The sequence below is a fragment of the Passer domesticus genome, chromosome 22 (genome assembly GCF_036417665.1).
Source record: "Passer domesticus isolate bPasDom1 chromosome 22, bPasDom1.hap1, whole genome shotgun sequence".
Classification (NCBI taxonomy): Eukaryota; Metazoa; Chordata; class Aves; order Passeriformes; family Passeridae; genus Passer; species Passer domesticus.
The window spans coordinates 223,777-251,213 of record NC_087495.1 but is presented as its reverse complement, the minus strand read 5'-3'; the positions used below and the strand labels follow the sequence as shown (position 1 = coordinate 251,213).

At 43.7% G+C, this 27,437-nt stretch overlaps 1 protein-coding gene across 2 annotated transcripts; it reads right to left on the bottom strand.

Annotated features, from left to right (window-relative positions):
- On the bottom strand, nt 1-27,437 carry CDC42 (cell division cycle 42). 2 transcript variants are annotated; one of them, XM_064397007.1, is made up of 6 exons: nt 27,310-27,436; nt 14,772-14,913; nt 10,414-10,486; nt 7,396-7,505; nt 7,100-7,297; nt 1-1,398 (listed from the first exon to the last, which is right to left on the bottom strand). In XM_064397007.1, exons 2-6 carry the CDS (start codon nt 14,874-14,876, stop codon nt 1,309-1,311), a joined length of 576 nt encoding a protein of 191 aa, XP_064253077.1. In that variant the 5' UTR covers nt 14,877-14,913; nt 27,310-27,436; the 3' UTR covers nt 1-1,308. The 2 variants fall into 2 exon arrangements, with proteins under 2 accessions (XP_064253077.1, XP_064253078.1); XM_064397008.1 differs by lacking the exon at nt 1-1,398 and adding an exon at nt 2,007-2,855 and having other exon boundaries at nt 27,310-27,437.

The following is a 27,437-nucleotide window of genomic DNA, read 5'->3' as shown; positions in this document are numbered from 1 at the left end:
CAGGCTTGTGAAGATACTTTAATACATCTGAAAAGAATGCATATACAAAGAACTTAGACATGAAAAAGCATTTTTTCAACACTAATGAGTCTACAAGAAATTGAAATTGTGGAAGATGGAGAAGATTCCCTAAGTCTTAATTTTTTTTTGAATTTGCAAACCAAAATATATTTTTGGTAAAATCCTTATGATACTGCAGATGGTCTATGTAGAGACACTGCACATGATCCTCAGGGGTTGGAGTCCCTCTTACAGGTTCAAGGTTACTCATGAGCAAAATGCAGAAAAAGGGGTTCCCTCAACTGGTCCCAATATGGTGTCACACCAAACACCAGAAGCCCCTCCCTGCACTTCTTTTCAACTGACACAGGTCTATCTCTCCACCTTTCCCCGATGGATGCCAAGCCATCCAGCAAGAGATGCACCATCAGAGCCAGCTCCAAAACCCATTGTAGCACATCCCAGGTCCCTTCAGGGTGTCCAAGCAGCAGTGTATGTGCTGGTTATTGTAAGCGTTTCTCTAATACTTAAGGATTGGCAGAAGGTAGATTCATTAAAAGCCAACTGACCCAACTAGGCGTGCTTCCAAAGGTGCAGTTATTTCTTCAGCACGAGCCAAAAGATTACGATGGCAAAGATTAAGGAAGAGACCGGCAAGTTAGTCTCAAGTCTGATGGTGCATCCAGAGAAAATCATTCTCCTGTTCCTAAGGCTTCATAGCTTAGAGGATAAGGTATGAATTTATTACCTGCACAATTAAAAAGCCAGGGCAAAAAGATACAAGGCAACTTTAGAGAAGATTTCTACAATCCTTCTTAGAGGAGCACCAGCTTGGGACAGTTTGCTTTCCTGACTGAAGTCTGCTCATACCCAGGCTGCTGGAGGCTGCAGAACAGCCCTACGAGGTCTAGAAACCAGAACCAAGTCTTGCCACACTGGCGTAAGGGGCAAGACCTCAATTAAACAGCCTAAAATTAGTCTGTTATAGAAAAAGTCATTGAGCATGCCTCGATGTTAAACAAAAAAAATTAGAAACAATAAACAAAATAAAAAAACTAGTAATGATCAGTGTCTTCTGATAATACATAATCACTCAAATTAACTAGTTTAAGTGAATTGAGGGGGCACTGGGGAATAAACACTAACATTCTCATCTCACACAGGGATCGTGTGGGGCAGATGGGAGTGCAGGGCATTTGTCATTATTGCAAAAACAAATTTTAAAATTTGTATCTTTAGTTTGATTTTAACATTGCTTTTAGTATGACATCAAACATCAGCTTTGCAGAAGGGGCTGTGGAGGGACGTTCATAGCAGCACACACCTGCGAGTCTTCTTCGGCTCCGGAGGCTCCAGGGCAGCCAATATCGCTTCATCAAATACATTCTTTAGGCCTTTCTGAAAAGGGGCAAAGAGAGAAAGGGGCAGTCTCATTTTTGAGTTTTCACACAAACAAAACCCCAGAAAGCCAAGTGACAGCCACACCCCTCTAAGGACACATGGAGATTTGCCATCCCTAAAGCCTGCCTGTCCAGTGAGCAGCTCTCAGCAGCTTCTGAGCAGAGTATTTAATTTTCAGAACAAGACAACTAATCCCCAGAGAGCAGACCAGTGTGCCTCACAAGCACACATGTGCACCAAAGTAATTTCCTTCAGGCAACTTTTATGAGTAACTGGCTACTCATATTTCACATGCTAATGACAAAGTAGAAAGTGCTGCATTCAGATGGAAGAACTCAACCTGGAGCATGCCTGCAACAACACACCCCTGCATGTCAGTGGAGGAGACAAGGTAAGTATGCAATTATAACCTTGTCCGGTACATGCTCTGGTCGGGCATCCAGCCCTAAACACCCCAGGGTTAGAAGCAGCCAGGCAGAGCCCAGAAGCTGCCATGGTAGCAGAGAAGTCAAGCTGGGAGGAGTAGAGAGGGGTACCATACACTCTGTTAAGGATTAAACTGGAGCCAGGAAATGCAACTTGAATAAAGTTTCATCAGTCATTAATACAAACAACTGCAATTTTTAATTTCAAAATTTAAAGACAAGCTACAATTGATGTTTTTTCCTTAAAACAATAAAAATCAGAAGCACGATAGTAAGCAGCAGCTTTACATCTTACAGTAACGGGCTTTAAGGATCTATTATTGAAATGAAAAGCTCTACCATGTTAGTGAAAGCAAAAATTTTAACAGTTCATAAAGCATAGCAAGTACATCGATATTTCCTTCCCCCCAAGGACTGACAGATACTCCACTAAAGCACAGACAGCCAAAGCAACAGCAAACATCTCACTGCACACAGGAAAAGCAGAAAACCCTTCACTTTACAGCATCATTTGCAGATCACCAGTTCAGGTACTTTTGTCATGCAAATACAGTTAAGAGTCACAAGTAGAAATGGGAAACACACGCATTGTTTCTTCCAGTTGGATTCAGGAAGATCAAACATAATCTCTTAGGTTTTTGGTCGTTCTTTAAATAACAATGTAACCAAATCCTTTCCCCCGACAGCCTGAATTATAAAGCTAGTCACACCTGGCAACCCAAGCAGCAGGGAGTTAAGCGAGTCCAGTTCACGTTCCACAGTCACAATGTTTTACTAAAGATCTCAAGTACTGTTTTCAGTCCAAGAGCTAATACAGAGGTTGCTCTAAGATGGCAAGCAGGCACAACAGCTTTCAATCAAGGTGGTTTGATTCATTTTTAACCAGGTTTCTACAGTAGTGGGACAGAGGAAGCAGCAGCAAGAGGGGAAGAAGAAAGTTTAGAATATACAGCACTTCCTTTTGGGCTGAGTTTCCGGAGGCTCGAGGGCAGCTAGGATAGCCTCATCAAACACATTCTTCAGACCTCTCTACAAGACAGAGGGGAGGAGAAAAAACAGCAGCCAGGTTAGAGGATTAGAGAAAAACAAGCAGATACAAAAGAGCATTCAGGAGCAGGCTGAATTCACAGAGGCAGTAAACAGATTTACTTTGCAAAAAACAAAGTAGATCCCAGGAGAAAATCTCATTTAGATAACCCAGAAGTCAATGACAGAGACAGAACACGTGACAGGCCAAGTCGGACAAAATCAACACTCAGAAGGGCAGAGGCACAAACACAAGAACATGGGGGAGGGGGCCACACAAATGGTGATGGTTTCCACTCCACTGCTGAACTACACTGAGGGAGTTTACAGGGGAATAAATCAAGCACACAGCAGTTTGCCCCAGCAGGGGGACCTAAAAGGTCAGTTAAACCTTTTGTCATCACCCACTGTGGATAAGTGAACACCTCAGATGCAGACTATTGCTCCCAACTCAGCAGGTCCAGAGCAAAGGCTCCAAACAACTCCTCTTCTTTGTGAATTCAGCCCCTGAATAACTGAAGGTCTCCAAATGGCTGGGAACACATTCTGGGATGGAAGCAGGACCACCCTGGTAAGCCATCATCACTGGCAGTCACTAACTCTGTCTTTAGAAGTGATGCAATACCTTACCAGTGCTACTCTTGACACTGGGAGCCAGCATGGAAATGGTGCATTTCAGTTATTCAGTTTAGTTGCCAAAGCAAGCGTAACCACAGAAAGACAGGAACAGCTTTATGAATGCAACAATCGGGAACCAACACCAGAAAAGCAGTCACAGAGCTGCAGGACTCTGCAGGGGTTATACTGGAGCACGGAGTATGAGCTGCATTTGCTGTAAGCACAACAGGAACAGCACAGGGCACTACCACTCCCACCCAACTCAGCCAAGTTACACACCACACCAGAAGTGAAACCTGGCTCAGTTTCGGCTAACTGGACTCGCCTAAATCTACTGTCATGAGTGCACCCTTCAAAAATTCAGAAGAACTGCTTTATGACAGCTGAAGACAAACAGAAAAGCTTCAATTACATCCTGTAAACAACTGCAACACTTACTTCTTTTAAGGTCATTCAAATGTAACTGGCTTCTCCCTTACAGGTTATACCGGATATACCCTTTTAGAAGGTCTTTAATTGTATTTTACTGAAGCACATACATAGGAGATCTCTAAGGCAGTGCCATCTGGAAGCATTTATGGCCATCATATAACATGCAAGATTATACTTGAAAGAACAATAGTTTAAGGAAACTACAATGTACAATCTGTACATCCTCCCCAGCAATTTTTCTTTTTCTTTAAGTGAGCTGCAACTCAGGCTCACAAAAGAGCTAAAGACTTCCAATAAATAATGCCTCTGAAATCTAAATAGTCTAAAATTTCAAGTCTAAAATTAAAAAGTCTAAATTTAATTTCTCTGTGAGAATAAGGCTGTAGCATAAAATCAATTATGTACTGTTACATAGATTAAGAACCGAGGCAGGGCAAGAGTCAAGAAAACACTTTTACTTAAGTTGTCCTCTTCAGGGACTCCTCTTATTTTTGTATTGCCTGTGAGAAATTTGTTGAGCAGTACACAATTTGGGATTATTTTGAAGGACCTAGCAAAAAAGAGAAGAGGATAATAAAAAAGACTGGGACAAAACTGTTGTGAAAATGGACCAGGGTTAAAAGCCTGAATGACCAAGAGTAACAACATGAAGGGAAGAAACTGTGTTCAATACCACAGGCCTGTTAAAATCATGACTTTTGTGTTACACTGGAAACAGGTGGAGATCAGGCCTCCTCTGTCCATGGACAGCTTAAAGCACTTTACATATCTGTGTCAAAACTGGCAAGCCACCATCAGGAGGAAAAAGAAACCAAATTGAGCATTCTCTCTGGTGTGAGGTACCAGGATGGGGCTTCAGAAAGTCCACACACTTCTGTTACCCAAGAGTAACAGAAGTAACAATCACTGTAGCTGCAATCTGTCAGTCACCCTTTCCTAACAGCAAAGTCTCACCTACTTGTCACAGTGGCACTGGGCCACTTTGTAAAGGCTGAAGACAGACACTGCAAATGCCTTCATCACAAAAAGGGATTCCACAATCTGAAGAAAGGGGGATAGAACTGGCCCTCCAACAGAGCAGTTATCCAAACTTGGGGAGAAGATACTCTGTCTTTACAGAAAAAAAACTTAAAAACTCAGCCTCTCATTACTCACACAGTACAAAAAAGAATAATGCCAGCTCCATGATTCTATGAGTATTTGCTACTGTGGCATCAAAGTAATTTGTAAATTAGTTGGGAAGAAAAAAAACACCCTGGACTGCTGACGTGAACTGCACAGAGAGCATCCAAAGCAAAGAGAGACTGAATACCCAGTTGAGCCTTACTTCAGCTTAAATCAGCTACTGTAACATTGCCTTGCAGGTAGGAAAATAACCCTCCAGGCCAGGGAAGCAGCTGCCTTCTGTGTTCAGCAAGCTGCCAGTGAGATCACTGCAGGAGCTCCACACAACCCTTTACAGATCAGTTACACTGCTGTTCACCAGCTACGGATGACAGACCCAGGGAAAAGTGTTTTGTGACTCAACAACAAATGAAGGGAGAAGAATGGAGCAGATGCAAACCAACTAGTTGTCCAGGTGAGAAGGCTTCTGAATCCTCCTCCTAGGTAACTCCTGACTCCTAAAATCATCACTTAGTATACAAGCACTAACACTCTGGAAGAAAATTCAGGCTGAGCTTCCAAGTGCATAAAGTTGTTCACTGCAACAGATCCAGATTAGTCTACCTGGAAATATAAAGAATGGATAAACACTGACATTTTTTGTCATATCAACTCTTGCTCTGGTAATTCTAAGTGATTCCATGCAATTTGAGCTGACACAAGCTCAAGCCCAAAGCAAGCCCAAAGATACAGAGGGAAAGGGTCTCAGAGAGCAATACAGGACAGAGGCCCTGGCAGGTATTTACCCAACTAGCAGGTTCTACCATCTAGTTAGCAGCAGCATTCAGGCTGTGCCAGACACCATCTAAAACAGTATTTTGGGGCTGAACAGATCCAAGAAAAACTACAGCTCAAGCATAAACAGTCCTCAGCTTGCCTGTGGGCAGTTAGGAAGTATGGCCAAGACCACCTTTTGATCAGGGATTCCCAAGACCACCTTTTGATCAGGGATTCCCAGGATGAACAGCAGTATGCCTCACCACACCACTTCCAGTGACAGTGTCCTGCACAACTCCAGCAAAGCCACTTCCTTCACAGGAGACACCCAGGCAAATCTTTGTTACAAAAAAAGCCTGAGGATTTTAAATGGAAGAGTAAACATGCAATCTGGGAAAAAGGAGCAAGATAAGTAGAACTTCAGGATTTGTGAAGTTTGGTAATAGTTTTGTGCTCAAGGAGATGAATGCACAACGTAACTGGAAAGAGTGAGGGGCTTGATATTAATACTGTGCACCCCTGGTACCATGCACATCAGAGAGGAACAAATTATTTACAGACCAGCATTAAGGAAGTTGTTCAAAGTGTTATAGTCAATTCTGCAAGAATAAGAACCTAGGATTAAGTTCCCAGAGCATCCAAAGTCAAGGTAACAGGTCACCTAGCCAGAAAATGGCTCCAATTTTAGTATTCCTAACTGAAATGGAAAAGATAATTGAGCTTCTTGCTCTCAAATCAGCTACTTTATTTGGCTTTTGACTCACATTCACATGTTAGAAACATGATGTAAGAACTGTCTTAAGAACTATTTAACTGTTACTTTCTGTTTTAACAGAACTTCTGTCTGAAGGAAGGACACAGGAAACAGCTCACCACCAGTTGCAAAGGAAGAGAAGGCAGCTCTCAGCTGTGAAGGTTTCCAGTCTTCAAAGTACCAGCATTAACTTTAATGAGAGGCATTGTTTTTCCTTTGCCTGCTTGTTTCAGCAGCGATGTGCACTCTGTGTCCCAACCCAATTATTGTCCATAATGTACCTTCTAAGTTTTTAACAGTCATTTTTCTCCAGCACAGAAGCAAACACAGTAAGCACATCCTCCTCCATCACCCACACTAGGCCTAAACCACACAGGCTGATTTTCTCTGTACCACTGCCAACTCTCTGTGCCTTAGAACAACATGACAAGGAGAAAGCTACACTGTAAATAGCAGAAACAGAGCTTACATCCCTTCACATCCACACTGAGTTGGTTTTCCCTGGAACTGAAAAAAAGTACGGAATAAAAGCAAGCAAAAATGGTCAAAGACCAACCCTTACCTGCGTAAGTGCAGAGCATTCCACGTATTTCACGGCCTTCAGGTCCCGGGCCAGCTTTTCAGCAGTCTCTGGAGTTATGGGCTTCTGCTTGTTCTTGGCAAGTTTCTCAATTGTTGAGGGATCATCTCTTAAATCAATCTGGGTCCCAACAAGCAGAAAAGGAGTCTTTGGACAGTGGTGAGTAATTTCAGGTACCCACTAAATACAGAAGAAACACAGCATTTGTTGTTACTAACCACCCAAGATAACTCCTGACATACTTCAGCAGCTCTGTTTACATGCAGAGTTCAACCAACCTTTTCTTTCACATTTTCAAATGAAGAAGGAGAGACCACTGAAAAACAGACCAGAAATACATCTGTCTGTGGATAGCTGAGGGGTCGTAATCTATCATAGTCTTCCTGACCTAGAGAGGAGGAAATTAACACCGTATTAGACCCAGACAACAAAATCCTGCCCGCCCTTTACAGGGAGTCAGAATGCACATTTCATCACAATAACATGGCTGTGATTAATCCTAACTCTTAAGCAAAGAGCCAAGCCTATAATGAACTCAAACATTTGAAAAATCTATGTTTCAAATCCAGAATTCATTCAGTTGCTATGTAACAGTGAGCTGCTGAAAGTCACAGGAAGCCTCCAATACATTTTGAGATCAAACACCCTAACACCCTCGGACTGCATAAGACTCTCTTCAGTTATAGAAGGAAAGTAGCAGAAAGTCGATCCAGTTAGAGATGAGGTCCTCTAGTCCATTCATTATAAGTATTATGCCATCAAATTTCATTACCCTGCAAAAAAACACCTGTTCTTTGGAGGGGGGAAAAAAATAGTTTTGCTCACAAGAATGTTCTGACTTATGCTGTGAGTACTCAGTAAAGTGTCTCTAGGCATGAGGAGGAGAATGTTGCTGGTACACGACTGCGACCTGGCCACCCAGCAGTATTCCCCTAAAACATCACCCAAGTCCCAGCATGGGCTGTGTTTGGAAGAAGCCAGCCTCCTCCCTTTGAGTCCCTATGGGCATGCAGTCTCTGCAAGGCACCATTACCACTCATCCACCAGCCTGACTGTCCAATTTCATTCTTAAACCTCCTCCTGCCCAATTCAGCAGCACTGCTTTTAGAAACCAGATTTGGCACTGAAACTGCTGCAATTACCAGCAACGAAATCCGAAACACTTGTTTAAAATGTCTCAGATTCCAACTAATGCTGTCTCATTCATCATACAGGAGAAAGACCTACAAGATCCTGAAGGGCCAACACAACAGCTAGAACACCTTAATGGAGAAGACCTATAGTTTGAAGATGGAAATCTAGACAGCCTCTCCTGTCTACTGTGCTTGGCTGGATACAGAGGAATGAGCACTGACCAGAATCATAGTCTCAGAACGGTCTGGGGTGGAAAGAACCTTGAAGCTCATCTCATTCCAACACCCCCTGCTACGGGCAAGGACACCGTCCACTAGATCAATTTGCTCCAAGCCCCAGCCAACTGGCTTTCGACACTTCCAGGGATCCAGGAGCAGCCACAGCCTTCTCTGGGCAACCTGTGCCATCACTTCAACATCCTCACAAGGAAGAATTTCTTCCTAGCATCTAATCTAAATCTAAAATACCTTGTTGCAATTAACAGACTACTCCAAAAGTCTGTCTTCCAAGTACAAGCTCAAAACAAAGACTTGGGTATTAATCTGAGAATTAGCAATAGGGGTTTCATACATTGCTAAATTTTGTCACCTGTGCTGACTGCTATTTAGAAAAAGCAGGCAACCATTAAGAACAAATACTTTCCCCTCAGCAGTCCAGCTCTAGAAAGAAAGCATTTATATTCACAAGTGCACAGAGTCACCTACATGCATTAAAGTCATTTGGTAACTTCTCACAATTACTAGCTGGATCACTGCTCCTGTTGATAACAGAAAATGTGCGTAACTACACACACTTCTCAGAGGTCTGAACCCTCAGCTGAACAGGCAGAGAAGGATCCAACACAGCTCCCCACACAGGGACTGTGCAATGCTAGAACTGCTGTAGGACCACCAAGATTCCTAAGCAGACCACACAACATGCATCAGGAAGGAGTCTCTGTTTTCTACCTAAATCCTCATCAATGAACGAGGGACCTTACAATAACAGGAACAGAAATCACATTTGGGAGGAGAACATGGAGAGCTAAGTAAAGCCATACTGAAGAATACATTCAATACAGACAGCTCAAGGTACAGACGCAGTGCCTGCTGCAGGGTGAGCTCTGGGTGTCTGGGAGCCCCAGAGGAGCTGGCACTGACCCTCTGCACAACAAAGGGCCCGGGGACCTGTGGCACAGCCAGCTGATGCACATTCAAAGATACAGCAGGAGCCAAGGACTCAGCTGGAAGCTCCCAGACTTTTGAATACACACACACACACACACAAAGCTCACAGTTTGCTTTGTGCAAGGTCTCTTCCCAGAAGCACTAGCTCAAGCTGTTATTCTGGTTTTGTACCACAATTAAATTTTAAGGCTCTGGATGCCTGAGACATCTATGAGAAACCTGGGGCCGAGGCAGTAAGGAGACCTTGTCTGACTGTGTAGTGTGGTACACACTGAGAATCAAGTGAAGCTCCACTGGGTCACTGGACTTGCCACTATGAACAGGCTTCAGTCCCAACTTAAGTGGTGAAGTGTGACCGGATGGCCAAAAAGGAAAGTTTCTTTAACAGCTATAGGGTTTAACTGGAAACCTAAGATTGTTTCATTAATCAAATTAGACACTAATGATGCATGTAAGAACACAGTTGGAAACAGATTAAATTATATCAGACAATTTTAGATGAAAGCTTATGAACTAAGCTCTTTAGAAGGGCTCTTTTGAAGAAGAGTTTACAATACCAGTTGCTGCCACATCACTTCAGTATTATTAGGCAGTAGGGACTGAGTATCCAGCAGGTGAACCAGTTTCTACTGTTTCTTGGTAACTTTTCACACATGCAAAGCAATGTTTAGCTGTTTCATCACTGCGTATTTCTCCAGCCTAAAACCGAGATGCAGCTTAAACAAGAGGCCAGAAAATTTTTAGTTTTTAAAAGCAAGCAGTGAGAGGGCTTATGAAATCTACACCCTGACTTCATCCACATCAAGGATGCAGAAACGTACACACATTTAAGAGGTTCTAATATTAGTCATTCTGTCTTGAGAGAATCAAGAGAGATTTTCCCCTTCTATTAAAACAAAATCTCAACAAAAAAACCTCAACTGTATGTCTTCACGTTCAACATCACCTCAGGTAAATCTTGGTCAAGTACAAAGGCACAAGCACTTGGTTTCTCACCTGCAGTATCGAAGAGGCCAAGGGTGTAAGGCTCTCCTCCAATCATCACTGTTACAGCATAGTTATCGAAAACCTGGCAAGAAAAGAGACACATGTTTAAAGGAGACATGACTAAGCCATCTCTCAAACCATCATCCTACCCACCTTTCCAGAGCACCTCTGATTTGAACATGAGACACCTCTACAGGAAAACAGAACCTTCAGGCTTACAGTGCTATTACCACTACCAGCATTAACATATCAATTCTATATGGAATAGGGATACTCCAGCTGTTTCCGTGACATACTCAAGCAAAGGCATATAAGGTACACCACTGAATAATACATAGTAAAAATCACTGAGCAAAACACCTACAACAGTGTTTGCCTGTTACTGCAAGGAGGTTTCACACACGGCCACAGAAATACCAAACTTCAACCTTAGTCTGATACAGTAAACACATCCTCACAAGGACAGAACAGGTAGTTAGCCCTGCCCCTCAAGGGCACACAGTGATGGAGCTGCATCTCACAATACCTAAATCCTCCAAGTCCACATTTCTGAATATCTAGGGAACTCTATAATAGAACCCATCCTTTCAAGAGAGATTTATCCTTCATCTTTGAAGGAAGCAGTATCTGGTAAAAAATCAGTCTGTGTCAAATCCAATCTAATAGGAGAGCCTGGCTCCAGATACCAAGTTCTATTGCCTCTGCAACAGCACCTGGCACAATAGTACTGCCCTCCAGGATGCTGCACAGATTAAAACCAGCACTACCCAGTGTTTCACCCACAAAGTGGTTTACAGTACAACTGAGCACAAGGGCCTACCCAAAAGCTCAATTCCAACACCCATCCACTCAGGAGAGCACTGTCTGAGGTCAGCATGCTTCATTCCAATAATGATGTTATCTTCAGAACCACAACAGACAGTATTGCAGAAACTACCTTTGGCAAAAGATCCTCCCCACTGCAAAAAAAACCAAAACCCATCACCTGTCCCTGCAAGTTGCTGCACGATCACTTGGGACCAGTCAGGATCTCCAAAGAATTATGAGGAAATTGTGCTCCCTCACAGAACTGCAGACTGAGCAGCTCCCAACAGGAAAGATGTCAGCAGACACCTCAAAGGCTTTTCATGGAAGTGAGCAGGGGGGAATGTGGAAAACTAGTAGTCACATGCATCTGTTGTTAATATAGTAAGAGCTTAGGTCCTCGGGAAATAAAAAAGAAACAACAAAAATTGAGGTAAGAGCAGTGAGACTGTACTTCAAAGCTGTACTCCCCAGAGTTCAGATGTCTCCTTCCCACCTGACTGCCCTGGTAAAAGACAGACCTAACACTATCCTAATTTTTTCAGCTTTTTACAACTTACGATTACTGAGAAAGCAACTATGGCCACTCCACATCCCCAGAACATCATCCAGAAGCAGAAATCCACTTCTCACACTACTTTGAATTAGCACATTCAAGATTTTAAAGCACTGCAAGAGACATCACCACTTGTCCCCACTACCTGCAACCCAATCCACCACACACTGCACTGGGTTTGCCTTACTGAACGCACAAGCAAGCGTCTAGCTCCAAATCACACCTTGAAGCTGAGGGAGGATGGAAAGTATTTCACAGGGCATGTTCAACATCCCATGACTGTACTGCTTCAAGACCCCAAAAGACATATCAGGATGAGGACTCCTCTGTTCCTAGGAACAGAACAAGGAACCAGAATGATTAAGGTCAGAGCATTTCCTCTTCCACGTGTCAGAAGATGGTCAGCAGCTCAATCCCCCAGCAATATCCCCCATTTTTGTTCAGCTATCAACTGTAGCTGCCCTTTCAGGGCAATTAGCATGTCTCCTTTCTCATCTTTTTTTTTTCTTTAAAGCTCCCTATCTGCAAAATGTAATTTTTTAATTTCAATATTTTTGTTAAGGTACTGCTTCTATTAAAATGTTTGGGGTAGAGCCCTAAGAAGGCCAGAGTTACGAGGCTGGCCTTCACAAAAACCAGACAACTACAGTCTCATAGTACAATTCACAACCAATTTCACCCTCAGTTGTGCCAAAATGGCTAAAAACCAGAGCCCAAAGCAGTTCCTGCCAATGCCACACAGCCCAATGCAGCAACTGGCATGAGCTCTCATGGGATGGGACTCACACTTGAGCTGTCACAACCCAAACACTGCCAGTGCCTTTCCAAAGACGTGCCCCTCACTGCTCTGATTTTTGAGAATGGCAACAACATCAAAAACATACAGGTAACAAATTATGTGCAGTACCACCATGAAACCCATCTTCTACAGGGAAATATCCTCCATGAAGAGAAAGGATTGCGAAATCCTCTGCCAACTGAACAGAACTATCTATCGGTCTGAAATGGTGTGTTCTCCATCCATACTGTGGCCAGGCCACTGCACAAGAACAGAAGTAACCATTCTATTTCTCTGTCCGTTTATTATTAGAAGCATTAGCTGGAATATCAGAGGTTACATACCAGTTTCCAGAGTCTGAAGTATACATCTAGGCTGTTCACAGAATTAGGAATGGGCCTCTGGTATCTCCAAAACAGCGAGTTCCTCAAGCTATGAACTTCAGAGGTAAATAACATTTTGGAAACATGAGGCAGATTTAAAAGGCACTACAGAGAAGCCTTAGCACACCTTGAACACATTTCACTGGCAACTAACTTTTTAGCGTGTTTTCCATATTCCTTGCTAGCAGAGATTTACAGCTAGTACTACTGTGCGCAGGACAGGAGACCAACTTGAAGGCTTTCAAAACATACATTTTAAGATTATAACATTTTTCAGCTTAACCACTTTCCTTAAGGGATAGGTATAGAAACACTCACTGCTGAACTCACTGATCAATTTCATTTTGCCTTGACTATGAAGAACAGCTTAAATAGGACAAGCAGCCTTTCACAGGTGCAGCATAGAATGTGGCTGCCCTACAAGCATCACATCAGATACCTGACACCACAGAAAAACTTAAGAATGACTAAACAGTTTTAAATGCCACTTCTCTACCAATCCATAACAGAGCCCATGAGAGAGGCTGATCCCAGGTCTCCACGCTTACAGCATAATCCACAAGTTCCCAACAGTGGCCACTGCCTCTACCCTGAAGACTACGAGGTTTGGGAGTCCTTTCACCTTTAGCTCCTGATCTACAACTAAAGACAAACACTTTTATTTTGTGGAAGTCTGTCCTATCCAGGACAAACCTTGTATTTGGCAAGTTGAAAAATTCTGGATAGCATATAAAGCCAGTATGTCAAAAAGACATGATGATTTTTTTACTGCAACTTCTTTCCCACAAAGAGAAGACATTTTTGTGAAGTCTTATTCCGAAAAGCTATCAGGCAGAGCTACCTGGTCTTCTGAGTTACTTTGTAACACCCAGAATATTACCAACCCTTTCTTTGGCAGATGTTCTCTGTGATGCATTTCCACATCCAAATTTGTTTGGGATACATAGATAAACTCTTCAACTTGTATATTAAGAGAAGATGGCCTTTTCAGTCCATAACAGAGAAAATCAGTAAAAAGAGCATCCAGCTGCTAGTCTCTTGCAGCAACCGCAGTAAAAACTGACCCGTCTCAGTGGCAGTAGGCTGATCTTGCATATGCAATGTTAAGTAGAAAAGCACTTTTCTAACAGAAGACTGTGCACATGTCTGACAGGAAGTCAAACTCTCAATCTGAACTTTCGGTAAGTCAAGGGATTCAGTATTTCAGAAAACCGAACCTGTGAAATTTAAAATGGTTACTTCAACATAGTTAAGGACTATGCATACATTTTGAAGTATAAAAGAATGTGACTGCATCCAAACACACTCCTCATACTTAGCTGAAGTTGACCAATCACCCTCCATAGTGAGGATGAAAAAATTGATTGAGAAAAATGAGCCTCGGAAAATGTTAACTGTAGTCACTGACTATTCTAGAAACATGAAACACTCCCTTCCCTAAGAACAAAGATGTAGCAGGAAGTGAGAGCACAACCGGGCAAGCAGGTGTTTGTACTGCTTGCTCTCCACCGGTCTGCAGTTGTTCGCACTGCTTATCTCACTCACAGAATCCATCCACAAAGAAAACACAGATTCTGCACAGCAGCCACGTAGCAAGAACTGACCATGTACAAGAGAACTGACTAGCACTACCAGGTGATATGGAAAGCAGCAGCAGCATGGTATCAAACTGATTCTCACTTTTCCAGCCTGTATTAGTCAGGCCAGGAAAGGCTGCATCAGTCTCCAAGAGGCTGTAAGAACATGCATTACGGCATGCATGCCATCAAGGTTAGTTTGAAAGGGAACTTGTGCTACCCCACCCCATATCATGCCCAAAGACCAATTTGAGCATTCTTACACTTACCGTTGGTACATATTCCGATGGGAATTTATTTGTTGTATAAGAAATTAAGAGACAGGTTTTACCAACAGCACCATCACCCACTACTACACACTTGATCGTCTGCATTGCTGAAATCTACTAGAATATCAACTCCAAAGAGAACCTAGAAGAAAAAAAAAAACATACATATATTTAGATGTTTCCCACATGCAGTAGATATCTATGCACATCACCTTTGACAGGAGCCCAAACCACTAACAGCATATGTGAGATACGAAAACATGACATTCCTAAATGAGTTGATAGATCCTTTCCCTCCACCACACACACACAAAGCAGCTCACATTCATAAGCGAAAGAATTTTTGCCTAGGTACCTAGAGGTGGGCAAAAACATCTTCTGGCTTTTCCAGACTCTATTTTTTATGCATGGAAGCATCTAGCCTCAGAGGCATTGGAAGCTGGAAGCATAAGCTCTGGTCTTGAGAGCTGCTCAGGAACACACCTGCCTTCCAGAGAGTTCTCTCTGGAGAGCAGCTCAGCATGAGACACACCTGAAGTGTTTATGGAATAAAATTTAACATGTACAGACAGAAATATAAACATGATTATTTTCTTCTTTTCCTGCCTTTTTAAAGATCCAAGCACCATTTTACAATTTTCTTGTTAAAGTTGCTAGTTAACACACACCTTTATACTCACTGTGAAGTGTTAACAGCACTGAGAGCACAGCACGGCATTCAGATCCCAAGGGGATGGGATTACTCTTCAGAGATCACAAATTCCAAATGCACCCAGCTACTCCAACACTGTCTCAGTAGAAACTTTAGTACATGAACTAAACCAGTATGCATCACCAATGTCTTCTCCAAACACTTTCTGGCTATCTCCAGGGTAGCTGTCTTTCATTTGTGTATTACTTTAATTAGAGTGTACCAGGCCTCCGGTCATGCCTTCACATAGATGTGTGAAATCCTGACCCCAGGAAATTAGTGGCAAAGCTCTCACTGACTGTCAGCATAATATCATCCAAAACAATTTTATTTACAGCAACACAGACTTGCTGCAAAGTCTCTGTAAAGTCCTGACAGGGGGCAGGGGGTGTTGCAAGTAGCAAATTTGCCATCACACGAACAGCAAAGCTTTAGCAAGCAAGGATGCTGCCACGGCTCTCAGGTCTGGGTAACTGCAAGTCAGGGTAACTGTATTATAAAATCCGAATAAATCCATCCTGAACTATGCATTTGGTCACTTCCTGTGGACTTCACTTCTTACAGTAATGTAAATTAAGTACAGCGCAAATCCAGATTTTTAAGGCTTTAGTGACAGCCAGCAACATGATTTGACACTGTATATCACACCATCAAGGGAAAGGAAATTGCTAGGGACTCAAAAGAAACATACCACCTCCATCTCTTCTTTAGATACTACAGGTTTCCTCTAAGATTTCAAGAAAGACAGCTGCTTTCATAATAAATATGATTAAAAGTTCCTAAGAACAGTACTTGTAGGGGAATACTAGCCACAAGCAGTTTTAGGAAATGGCAGCAAAGATTCTCAGGGCAGGCCATCAGCCAGCACCTGGTATACCAGGCACTCACATTGCCATCCTCATCAATAATTCTTCTTTCAGCAAGCTCAGAGATAACAAATTATGTGTTTAAACATCAGATATTGCAATCAGTGCTCCATTTCAATATCAATAGAATCTATTAATTTATGCAGATCTCAGTTTCCCAGCAGACCTCCAGAAGGATGAACTGGGCAGACCTATCAACAGGCCCTTCATTAATACAACAAACAGCTCTGCAATTTGGCCCTGAAGCAAACACTTATTTAACTCAGAAGGAAAAAGCAACTATTTACATTTCAAAAGACATCTTCTGTGTTCAGGTCAGTTCAGCTGTTTACATCCAAGTACCATTGTTCAATATTGCCTCAGTTGCAAAGGGCTCCCACAGTTCTGCCTTGCCATGCTATCGGCACTGACTGATCCCAGAGAAAATCCCATTTCAGAACAAAGAAAAAGCAACCAGACGGAAAGCAGGCAGGGGAACAGCACAGCTCAGGCCCATATTAAGAAAGTCTTCATGCTCAGAGCAAACGGATGAGCCACTCATTAAGGTGATTTCAAAAGAAAACATGCCAAAACTCGGGCAGAGCAAATGAACCCAAGTGCATTCCAGCTAATCCCAGACACAGTCACCAGTATGCCCTGCTCACATAGGCCACCATCTGCCTTTCGGTACGGGCAAAGCCCAAAACTCTGCTGCTGCTCAGTGCAGGTAAGCTGCTGTCTCCAATAATTCCTCTCAGAGTTAGTAAATGAAGTAAGTACAAAACAAATCTCCAGACTGGGTTTCCCAGCCACTTATCATATGTTTTTCCAATTTCCACTCGAATTTGTTACACTGCCCAGCCAGTCCCTGGAACTCCTGCTCCAGCTGTCCTTGCTCACCCCAGGGCTCACACAAGTGGAAGAACACCCCTCTCATGTAACAGCACTTACAGTCAAACCTTTAGAGAAACACTCTTTTCACGCAACTCTCCCCTTGACAGACTGGAATTCCTCCATGCTCTAATCCTCCCTTCCTGTTCTACCTGTAATTTGCAGGTTACACACCTGCTTCAGACCACCTGTCCAGAGCCCAGAAAGCACAACAGAGATAAAATCCTGGCTCTGAAGCATTCCCTGTGCTCACTACAACAGACCAATCCATGACTCTCCATAAACCCAGATTTTGTATATTACCAAAAAACTCACATACACCTTTGTAAAAAGACAAAAACATGGGTTTAGTATTACTCTTTAAAGCTCATTACTCCAGAGAACACCAAGCAAGCTACAGTACTAGAAAGCGTCTCAGGTCACAGAGTGTGCTGCAAGCCTTCGCTTCTTCCCTGTCCTTGGACACAGCCAAGTCCTCATGCTGACACTGGGAGAGAAGCGGTTGTTCCCTGGCAAGGGCTCAGGTCAGAGTCTGGGGCTGACAGAACACCAGCTGCACACATCTCATATTATGCCTGCCACAGCTCCAAATCTGGCAGCGAGCTATCAGACCAATCCACACAGTTTCTCTCGCAGAGAACACCAGCACTGCAAATCAAGAGCATCTACAGGAGTACTGCCATTCATTCTCTCTGCACCTCCAATTCCCTCCTGAAGCAAAGCATCGACGTGGTGTAGATAAACGACTCAAACACACACCACTGCACTGGGTGAGGCACTATGCACCACCATTTTCTACCAGGTGACCTGATCCTTTCAGTTTTCTGGCAGTGGGAACAAAACAGAGAGCAAATAACCCAAAGCCTTGTTCTGGAGCCTAAAGCAGAATCTGAACGGCACAACAGGGGCCAGGAAAAGCCCAGGCAGGGCTGTAGTCTTTTTTTTTTTTTTTTTTCTCCTTTCTAAAACACAAAACTAACAGCATTTACCATGAAAACAATTGAACTGGATTACTGGAAATTCTCTACAAAACAAGCAAGTACCACTGCTCTCACACAAGTTGCTCAATTCTGGTTGCCCCCACCACAATTAGACACTTCAAAATTACACATTAAAAGAAACAAAAAATTGAGCACATCTCTTAGGTAGCGAGATCCCCCCACTCTTTTTTTTAAATGATGTGTAACTTTATGTTTAAATACTGAAATAAGATGGTGTAAGTTTTAAATAGATTTAGTGTTCAGCACAGGCCTCCAAAGTCTTAGCAGTGGCAAAGTAGCAGGATAAGCTAATGTTTTGCACTTGTAAGAAGTCCTGCACAGATCACAGCTGAAAACAAGCTCATTTCTAAGGAGCTTAGATTCTCTGTTCTGGGACCTTCTCTTTTGTAGGAATAGCTTTAAGGATACATACACCATTGACTTGTGGTTTACAAGTAATTTAATCCAATTTGAGATTAACCACAGAGTAACTCATCCCCAGAGTGCAAGGACAACAGAATTAGAAACAAAGAAGTTACAGAGGCTTAGGGCTTGTTGCTCCCCAGAAGTCACCACCTACTAAAAGGAGTCTTAAATGTTTTGTATGTAAAAAAACGCAGCAGAGAGCACTCCAAGCAGTTTTAAATACCTGAAGGAATTGAAACAGACTGGAAAGCACTGAAGTCATCCCAGCCTGAGGGCACTGAGTGGATTTTGAGCCATGTAATTGTGTGCCATATAGCCAAGCCCAGACAGGAGAGCTGATAAAGACTGGAAATGCAATGCAGGTCAATATGACTTAGTTCTGTTCAAGGAGCTCTGAAGACTTCTTAAAAACACAAAAATTACCAAAATTTTAGAGAATTTTGCTTTAAAGCTCAATTACACTTTTGTGGAAGACAGCTGATCTGCATTTAGGATTAATTCCAGAAGTGTTAACAGAGATGCAAGTAATACAACAAACACGGAACTGACGTCTCCAGCAGGACATTCTGGAGCTCGGTAATCCTTCCTGGCGCAAAAGAAATTCAGGAGTGATGAATTTGGTCACACAGGCCTGTTCAAGCATCAACACACTGACTGATCACAAGAGGCTGAAGAAATCCACGGTACCTATGGCAGGTTTCCATTGACTAAGTACAAACCGTACCATCCCAAACACACTTGCACCTCCTGTGCAAGTGTGACTTTCCCATCCTAAAGGCAAGGCAAGCATACAAAACATGATGGTACTATGGGAGCACTTGGTTTTCACAAACTTTCTGTAACTTAAGAGTAGCTCCAATAGGTTCCAGTACCTATGTGCATTATTAACTGGAGAATTAAGTGAAATTTTGTGGGGTTTTGTACACATTCAGGGTTCCCTACTACACCCAGAGTTACGAATCTGCACAACCTCACCTTCACTCTTGCTTCACGTCTAATCTGGAGAAATCACAAGCCTTCAACCTTGTTAAAATTTCTCTAACTTTTAAGCTACTGAAGTTTGTCTTCAGGTTAAAATGTGCACATTCTCCCAGCCAAAGGAAACTGTGCTGTCAGATCTGTCTGTGTCCTGAACTCGCTTCCTGCCTCAGCAGCACCACCACTTCCTCTACCAGGCAGGACTGAACCTACTGCCATTTCATCACTAGGACAGGCTACCTTGGCTCACTGCAAGGTACTGCCAATCAAGAACCAATTTGTGGTTCTGAGATACACCATTAGCATAAGTTGAACCTTAACCAGTCCATCATAGCTTCCAGATCCTGTCTGGGCACCTGCTCCTCATTCCAAGAAAACAAGCAGCCATTTCTGAAAATGAAGATTTTTTTTTTCCCCATCCAATGTCATTTTACAGTTAACAGTTTATTCATCCAACTCAAAGCACTCGGGAGTCCACACTGACAGGAACAATATTCACAGGATTTTATTCATGATCTCTTTTACCCCTTCACAGTAGTTTCATTTCATACCCTATCAAACCGCATCGTTCTAAATAAAGTCCTCCTTTATACTTGACAATTTCTTCCCAAATTAATCCAATCCATTTCAAGGTCCTTACCCTCAGCCACCTCTTCTAGCCCTACTACAAACTAACACTTTTGCTTTTCAAAGTGACAAATCTCTCCAGTCACAGGAACACCAAGGAGAGGTACTTGGCTGCTACAATCCCAGCAGCCCGATTTGCTTCACCAGAGATACCTACCAGCATTACACGGAGGAGGTACTCTATGCCTATATTACAAACACTACACGACAAAGGTCACCACATACAACACAGTTTCTCTGCAGAGATCCCAAGCCACTAACAAAGTGACCACATGAGTTCAGCTACCAACTGCACAGGGAGAAGACCTTGGACCTCTTGGTACAGTCACCAACCTGTGATGCAAAACACAAACAGAAGCCACTCTCTGATTAAGAGTTAACTACAGAAGGACGAACTGGCACAGAAAGCAAAACTGGTTTTAAGAGCAATATCCCCATGGCCAGAATTCTCCTCTGCACATGTGCAGCAACCATCTACAGACACAATGAAAATCCTCCAGCCCAAAGCTGACCTTCCAGCTTGCTAAGAATCATCTTCTTCATGAAGCTCTCACCCCAGAACTAAACACATCTGCCACTTCTATGCTAGTAAGGTGGTAAATGACACATAAAAGAATATATTAGGTTCTAAACTACCTGGTGCCCAAGCTCAGCTGCCCATCCTGCCCAGAGCTTAGGCCGCTGCACACTTAATCTCTATACACAAATACACTTGATCCCAGAGGTTCCCAGTCAAGCTTATCACCTGGGTCTTTAGTTTCTTAGGTGAGGCTTAAACTGGCTGTTGAACTACAAACCAGCAGAGTATCAGAGTTCCACTCCTCTAGAGCAAGGCAAATCATTAAGTCCAGGTTAAAACCTGCAAAAGCACAAGGGACAGACTTGAGACAATCTTGTAGTCAATCAGTTCAGGATCTTGAAAAGGCTATCCTGCTTTAAGCATTGTTTTGGGGTTAACTGTCACTAACAGATCAGACACAATCCTTTAAATACAACTATAGTTCTCCCTGCAGAGTACAAATTCTGTCTCCAAAAACCAGTGTTGCTGTTTACTTTATAAGCATGTCTAATTACAAGACAGAGTGACTAAAGTTCAGTTGCACTAGAAGCTTTTGTCAAGACAAACACAAGAACTCATGTAAAGACCTGGATCTGCAGTGGGTGGGTTTTTATCTGAGGTTGAAGAGACTGACAGCAGCAGAGCATACTGCTGGGCTCCATTCCATATGCCTGCTCACATCAACAGTCTCAACCTGGTGTTGGATATCAGCATGAGAAATTTGTGGGCAGGCACAGAAGAACAAGCACTGGGAAGAGCCCCAGGATCACCATCACAACAGAGCTGGATCAATACCATGACAGCCCTGATTTATCTCACAGGTTCCTGTTGTTCTTGAAACTCACAAAGTTTGTTATCATTATGGGAATCCCTGTTGGGAGATAAAGCATGTGTCTGAGGTCCTTGAGCATCCCTTAATCTGCCACTCAACAGAGCTTGTATACCCCAGCACCTCTGCAGGTTTGAAGTCCCATTTCGGGACAAATTACTATGAACTGCCAAAGAAGCAGTAAGAGATCTCTTCTCAAAATGCAACTATCATAGAGCTATCATGGAACAGAACAGAATATGCTGAGTTGGAAGGGACCCCACCGTTTGAGGTCAACTGATATTTTCTATACTTAATGCAATTTTCTTTTTCTAATTCTGTAATATTTGAAAGCTACTTTGTGTATCTTCTTAAAGACTCCTCACAACCACCTGGCACATATACGCACAAGACAGGAAGTGAAGACAGCTAGGCAGGGGAATTTGAATAGCCCAAGCCCAAACTACTAGCAGCACTGTAACACATATTCCAAGTTCTGCAACTTCAAAAAAAGAGGAAGAACATGTCACTCCATTTTAGCCCTAACTTCAAAACCAGAAAGCTGACCAGCTAGGTAGTGTGACTCAGCAAGCTCTGCTGCCACATCAGTTACACTGTGGTGCAGCTGTGCCTGCATCTCCTTTACCACAGGTACTTCCCACTATCCCACTTCAAGGCTCCAACCAACCACCTTCACCTGAACAAAAAATCCACAGAAAAAACTGACAACTTTCCCATTATTACTCTGGTTAAGGTAACACTGTCAAAAGTAGCATCCCCACTGGAAAAACATGCCCCAGATTAAGCACTGGGAAGTGTGTGGTGTTATATTAAATTCTTTTCTACCAAAGGCATTTTAATCTCATCTTAATACTCTTCACTTTCATACTCTACAGGAGGCTGTATTCCTCAACCATGCAACAAAATCCTGTTCAATATTTTTACTACCACTTAAAAGTCCCTACTTTTACTAACTTAGTTGTATACTGGTAACATTTAAAATATCAGCTGCACCAACACTCTTATTTGAACACAGCATCCAAGGTCCACGTGGCCCTGACAGTTCTCCCCACTTTCCTGTGGCCAGCTACATTAAACAGAGTTAGAAAAACCATTGGCAGAAGTTCCTCTATTTTGAGCCATGTTTTTCCTTCATGAGAAGCACCCTGTCTTGCACACTGCAGCAGATGCTGCTTACCCCTATTATGCTTAGGGAACAGGATAGCTGCAGGTCCTCCATCCATACACATGGAAAGTTCCCAGGAAGATGCGCTGTGTTCAGGGAGAATAGCTCAGGCTGTGTACCAACATGCTGTCTGAAGACTCCAAAGATAAAGCTTGGTTAAAAAACACTGCAAAAGACATTTTTTTCCAGATACTGAGCTATCCTGGATTACTGGTAAAATAAAGTAGCTGGAAGGCTCACCAACACCACGACAGCAGCAGGGGAGCTGCCCTTCATTCACCTAATCAACAGAAGGAACCAGAACAGCTGGAACCACCCCACTTTGCCCAGCCTAAGATGAGCCCCAGCAGCACTCTCCTCATGACCAAGTTGCTGGGCAACTGGCAGTTATTCAGCCATTGCCAGATGCACAAGGAAAAAGTAACAGTATTTCAGGACAAAGGAGACTCAGCAACACTTCACACGCTCTAAACCCTGAAGTACCACTGAACTCAAGTAACAGCTCTAACACACGGACGCAGTTAGATCCAGGCCCCACACAAGCCCCTCTGCATTCAGCTGTTCTCCAGCTGCTCTTTGGTGCATGCAGTCATCCAGCTCATGGAGTAGCAGAGGCCTTCATGACTTGCATGCAAAGCTGCAGGAGCATTTTTGTCATTATTTCCCCAAACAGAACACTCATCATTGGCCAGAAACACAGTACAACATCCTTCAACTTGAGAAGAGCTGAGCAATTCAAACCAGCTTGTTCCAAAGCAAGACAATTCTGGCAGCCTCAGCTGCTGCTGTGAGTCTAGCAGCACTTGCCACAGCAATCCTCTGCAGCTCCCCCAGGGTCTCCACTGGTCCCAATCCACAGCAGCCTAAGGCTTGCTCTACACCACCTCAGCTTGGTAAAAAACCTTCACCTGCCAGAGTTTGGTCTATGCTGGAAAACACATGCTGATCCCATGCAATCTGATAACAGGCATGGACAACTTGGCAAAAATGTAACTGGAAGTACCTACACACCCTCTCCAGACAAAAGCCCGAAGGAAACCCCCACATTACTTTATTAAAAAAGCTTCTGTATTTTTTTGTGAGACAAGAATGGACCAACTCTCCTGGTAGGAATTATGCCACAACACTCTAAAGTAATGGGGTGAACTGGCAGCACAAGATCTTAATACAGAATAACCACTTTTAAAAGCTTTTGAAAACAAATTATTTGTTTTCTCTTTATAAAATATCATTTGTTTAGAAGAAAAATCAACACTCTCACAGAAAGAACAGCTGCTCTACTGAAAATGGGCCAATGAGTATTCCGAAGTCTTACAACTCTTTAGATCATTCTCTGAAACTCCAAGGGGAGATTACAAAAATTAATTACACAAACTCTACTTCTTGCTCTCACTCTTTGCAGTTTTCTGCACACTCAGGGCCAGGTAACCAAACCCAGTTTGTTCACTCAAAAGCAACCTAAAGGATCCCCCACCAGAAGCTGGGAATTACCTGCCTTAATGCCATTCCTGTCACTCACCTCAAGTACTGACATACACACTATGGGCTGCAAGAGGCAGCTGACCACTATGTTGGGATGGCCAGACATCCTCAGGGAGGAAGAATTTTTGTGCCAGGCTTCAACCCTTGCAGAAACTCTGGAGAAAGGGATTTCTTTATCTACCGCTCCTAATGGCAGTCCTTCCTGATGGATAGACACTTAGCTTGTATAGTGTAAAACCATAATAAAGAGTAAAGTGTAGGGTCAGGAGGAAGCCAGATAATTAAATGGTGACAGGCTGCAGAAATGTAAAGATACTGTAAATTTCTTTTAAATTGCATAAAAGCTTATTTGGTCAATAAGTTGTTTTATTTGTCACATATTAACTACCGAAAATAGGGTACCTTCACCTACATTTAATGTAAGGGAGTGAAAGGAGCAAAGGAAGAAGACTAAGTGGTTAAAGAGGGTTTCTTGCTACCTGAGGCACCAGAAACCAATTTCACCTCCATTTGATTTGACAGAACTTTCATCTTCTAAAATAAAAAAGATGTCATTCTTTCCTCAGCAAAGAATCTTTTCCTAAAGGGAAAAAAAAGGGATAACTACACCCCCTACAATTCCTCCTGTCTCTTGCTCCAGAAACTCATATCTTAAATTCATGATGGAGTCAAAGGACAGCAAGAGAGCTTTGGCTGACCACAAAGAGCAGGATAAAACATACAAGCCCACAGACAATTTTCCAAAGTTGTGAGCACTCACATGGGCATCGAGCAGATTACACACACTTCACCTGCAACATCTTGCACAAACCTCAGCTGTAGTGCTGCACGTTCGTGTATTGTCCAAGTCTTCTGGAGCTAACAGCAGAGCTGGAACCCAGCTACACCAACTCCCCATGGTAACAAGAGAGCTGCTGAAAAGGTTTTAATTGTAAGATCCAGATATCTATGCTCATAAGACTTGGAAAATTATTTTAGTACTACAGCTGCATTTTTACCAAAAAGAAACTTTTCATCAAGATTAGTGGCCAGCTTCATGCTGCACTTTCCATGAGCCTCACACACGGTTTACAGCAAGGAAAGCCCACAGCACACTTATAAGAGAAATCCCTGGGAGTTTCACAGGGGCTCAATTTCTGTTTACTGTTGGTTTTGAGCAGAAGGACAGTTTCCATTTTAGGTACTTCACACTCTAGAGGTTCCAGAGCTTTTCTATTTCAACAGTAAAAACATCATTAACTCCCAGGCCGGCCATCAGCTTTAGGCAAACAAACAATTCTACAGCAGAGCACTTAATGAATTCAGAGCATCAGTTGCAGGTCGTGAATAACCAAGTTCAAAGTATGCAAATCTAGTGATTAAAATTTCTGCCTAGCATATGTTACCAATGTGAAAACATGTTTTAACTTGCACCACAGTAATGTTTTATTCCTTGCCAAGACTAAAAAATCTTTTTTTGTTTTGTTACTGAAGCATAACTGAGAAGAGTTTAAACACCAAACCATTTTTACAGTCAGCAATATACTGATTGAAACTTTACATGCATGTCCAAGACCTGACTCAAATATACATTTGCTTATACTATTTTCTCAGAACCTTACACTGACAACAACAGTTTACAAAGCAGAAGTTTACAACAGAAGGGAAGTTTACAACAGCTTCCTCACATACAGCCAGCTGAATATAATTTGCTTACTGAAAAAGAGAAGCTGTAATGCTTTACTGAGTTATCCAAATCAGCATTACAAAGAGCTTGATCCAGGTTTTAAATGCCCCTCCAGAAAAAAAAAAAAAAAAAAAAAAAAAAAACCCACAAAAAAAAACCACCCAAAAAAACCGCCAACGTTTGGGGCACTGCAACTCAATACTCTGAACAGCCCACACCTCCCTCCCTGCGAAGGAAGCACAGACGAATACGACACAAAGACAATCACAGATGGCCAGACAGAGCAAGCCAGTTCTGATCACCCAGTTGCCATCTAACATGGCCTCTTCGCCAGAGTCTTCCTCGTGCAGCTGTCAAGACAGAAGCTCTGGCTGCCCTGGCCACAGCATCCACACAGAAAGGACATCAGGAATCCTGAGCATTCTTTGTTAAGGACAGGTTTCCAGTGCTGGCTGTTACATTCACAGCTACATGGCTCTGCAACTCTCTCCTACTGCTGTCACCAGCTGCAAGTTCTATGTACTTACAGATACACAACTGAAGTCTAGATCACTAAAACAGATCTCCAAAACACAGACAGGCGTTATGTTGCTGCAGTGTATACATTTTTATAAGATTTCCAAGGAGAATGAAAGACACATGTCAACATCCAACCCTCAAAGCAGTGCTAGCTCCTGCCCCAGCTACAGCCAGTGGCATCACGCTGTAACAACAGCTGTGGGATAGCTCTGGGTAACCCACAGTACGGCAGGTCGTGAGGCAGATATCCAGAAGAGTCTGCGACTTCTCGACTGAGCGCTGTGCAGGGCACATTGCTGGAGCTTAACCCCTCGCCATGCCCGCACCGACTGCGGTTCAGGGCTCCTGTGGCACGACACACCTCGCCCAGCCCGCAGCCCCGCGGGGCTTCTCCCACAGCCCTGAGCGCAGCCGGGCTGCACCGAGGGCGGAGGACCCGGCTGGGCCCGAGACGGACAGGGCGGGGCTGGGCCGGGCAGGACCAAAGGAGCGCGGGCGGGCCCCGCCATGGCCCCGGGAACGCTTCCTGTGCCGCTCCGAGGGTCCAGTCCGTCCGCCGCCCGGAAGGGGGGGAAGGGTGGGCAGGAGAAGCGGTGGCCATGCCCACCGTCTCAGCAGACCAGGCCCACAAAGGCAAGCGCCCGCCAGCAGCCACCGGGACCCGCCGGGAGGAGGTCGCCCTTCCCCCAGGCAGGCGGCTGCCGGGGAGGCCCCACACACGCAGCGGGCCCGACAGGGCGGCTCCCGCACAGCGGGCGCTCCGACCGAGGTGAAGGCCAGGGGTCCGCTGGTGGGTACCGCGCGGAGATCGGGACCAGTCGGTGGTCCCGGTGCTCGGCCGGGGGTCCCGGTCCCGTCTCCGCCCCCCTCCCACTCTCACCTCGGACACTCCGCCGGGCGTTGGCAGCTCACTGCGGGGTCTCCTCGGCGCAGGCACAGGGGCAGCCGATTGACGTCACCGCGCAGCGCGCTGGCGAGGGGCGTGCCAGCTGCAGCGCCCCCTGTCGG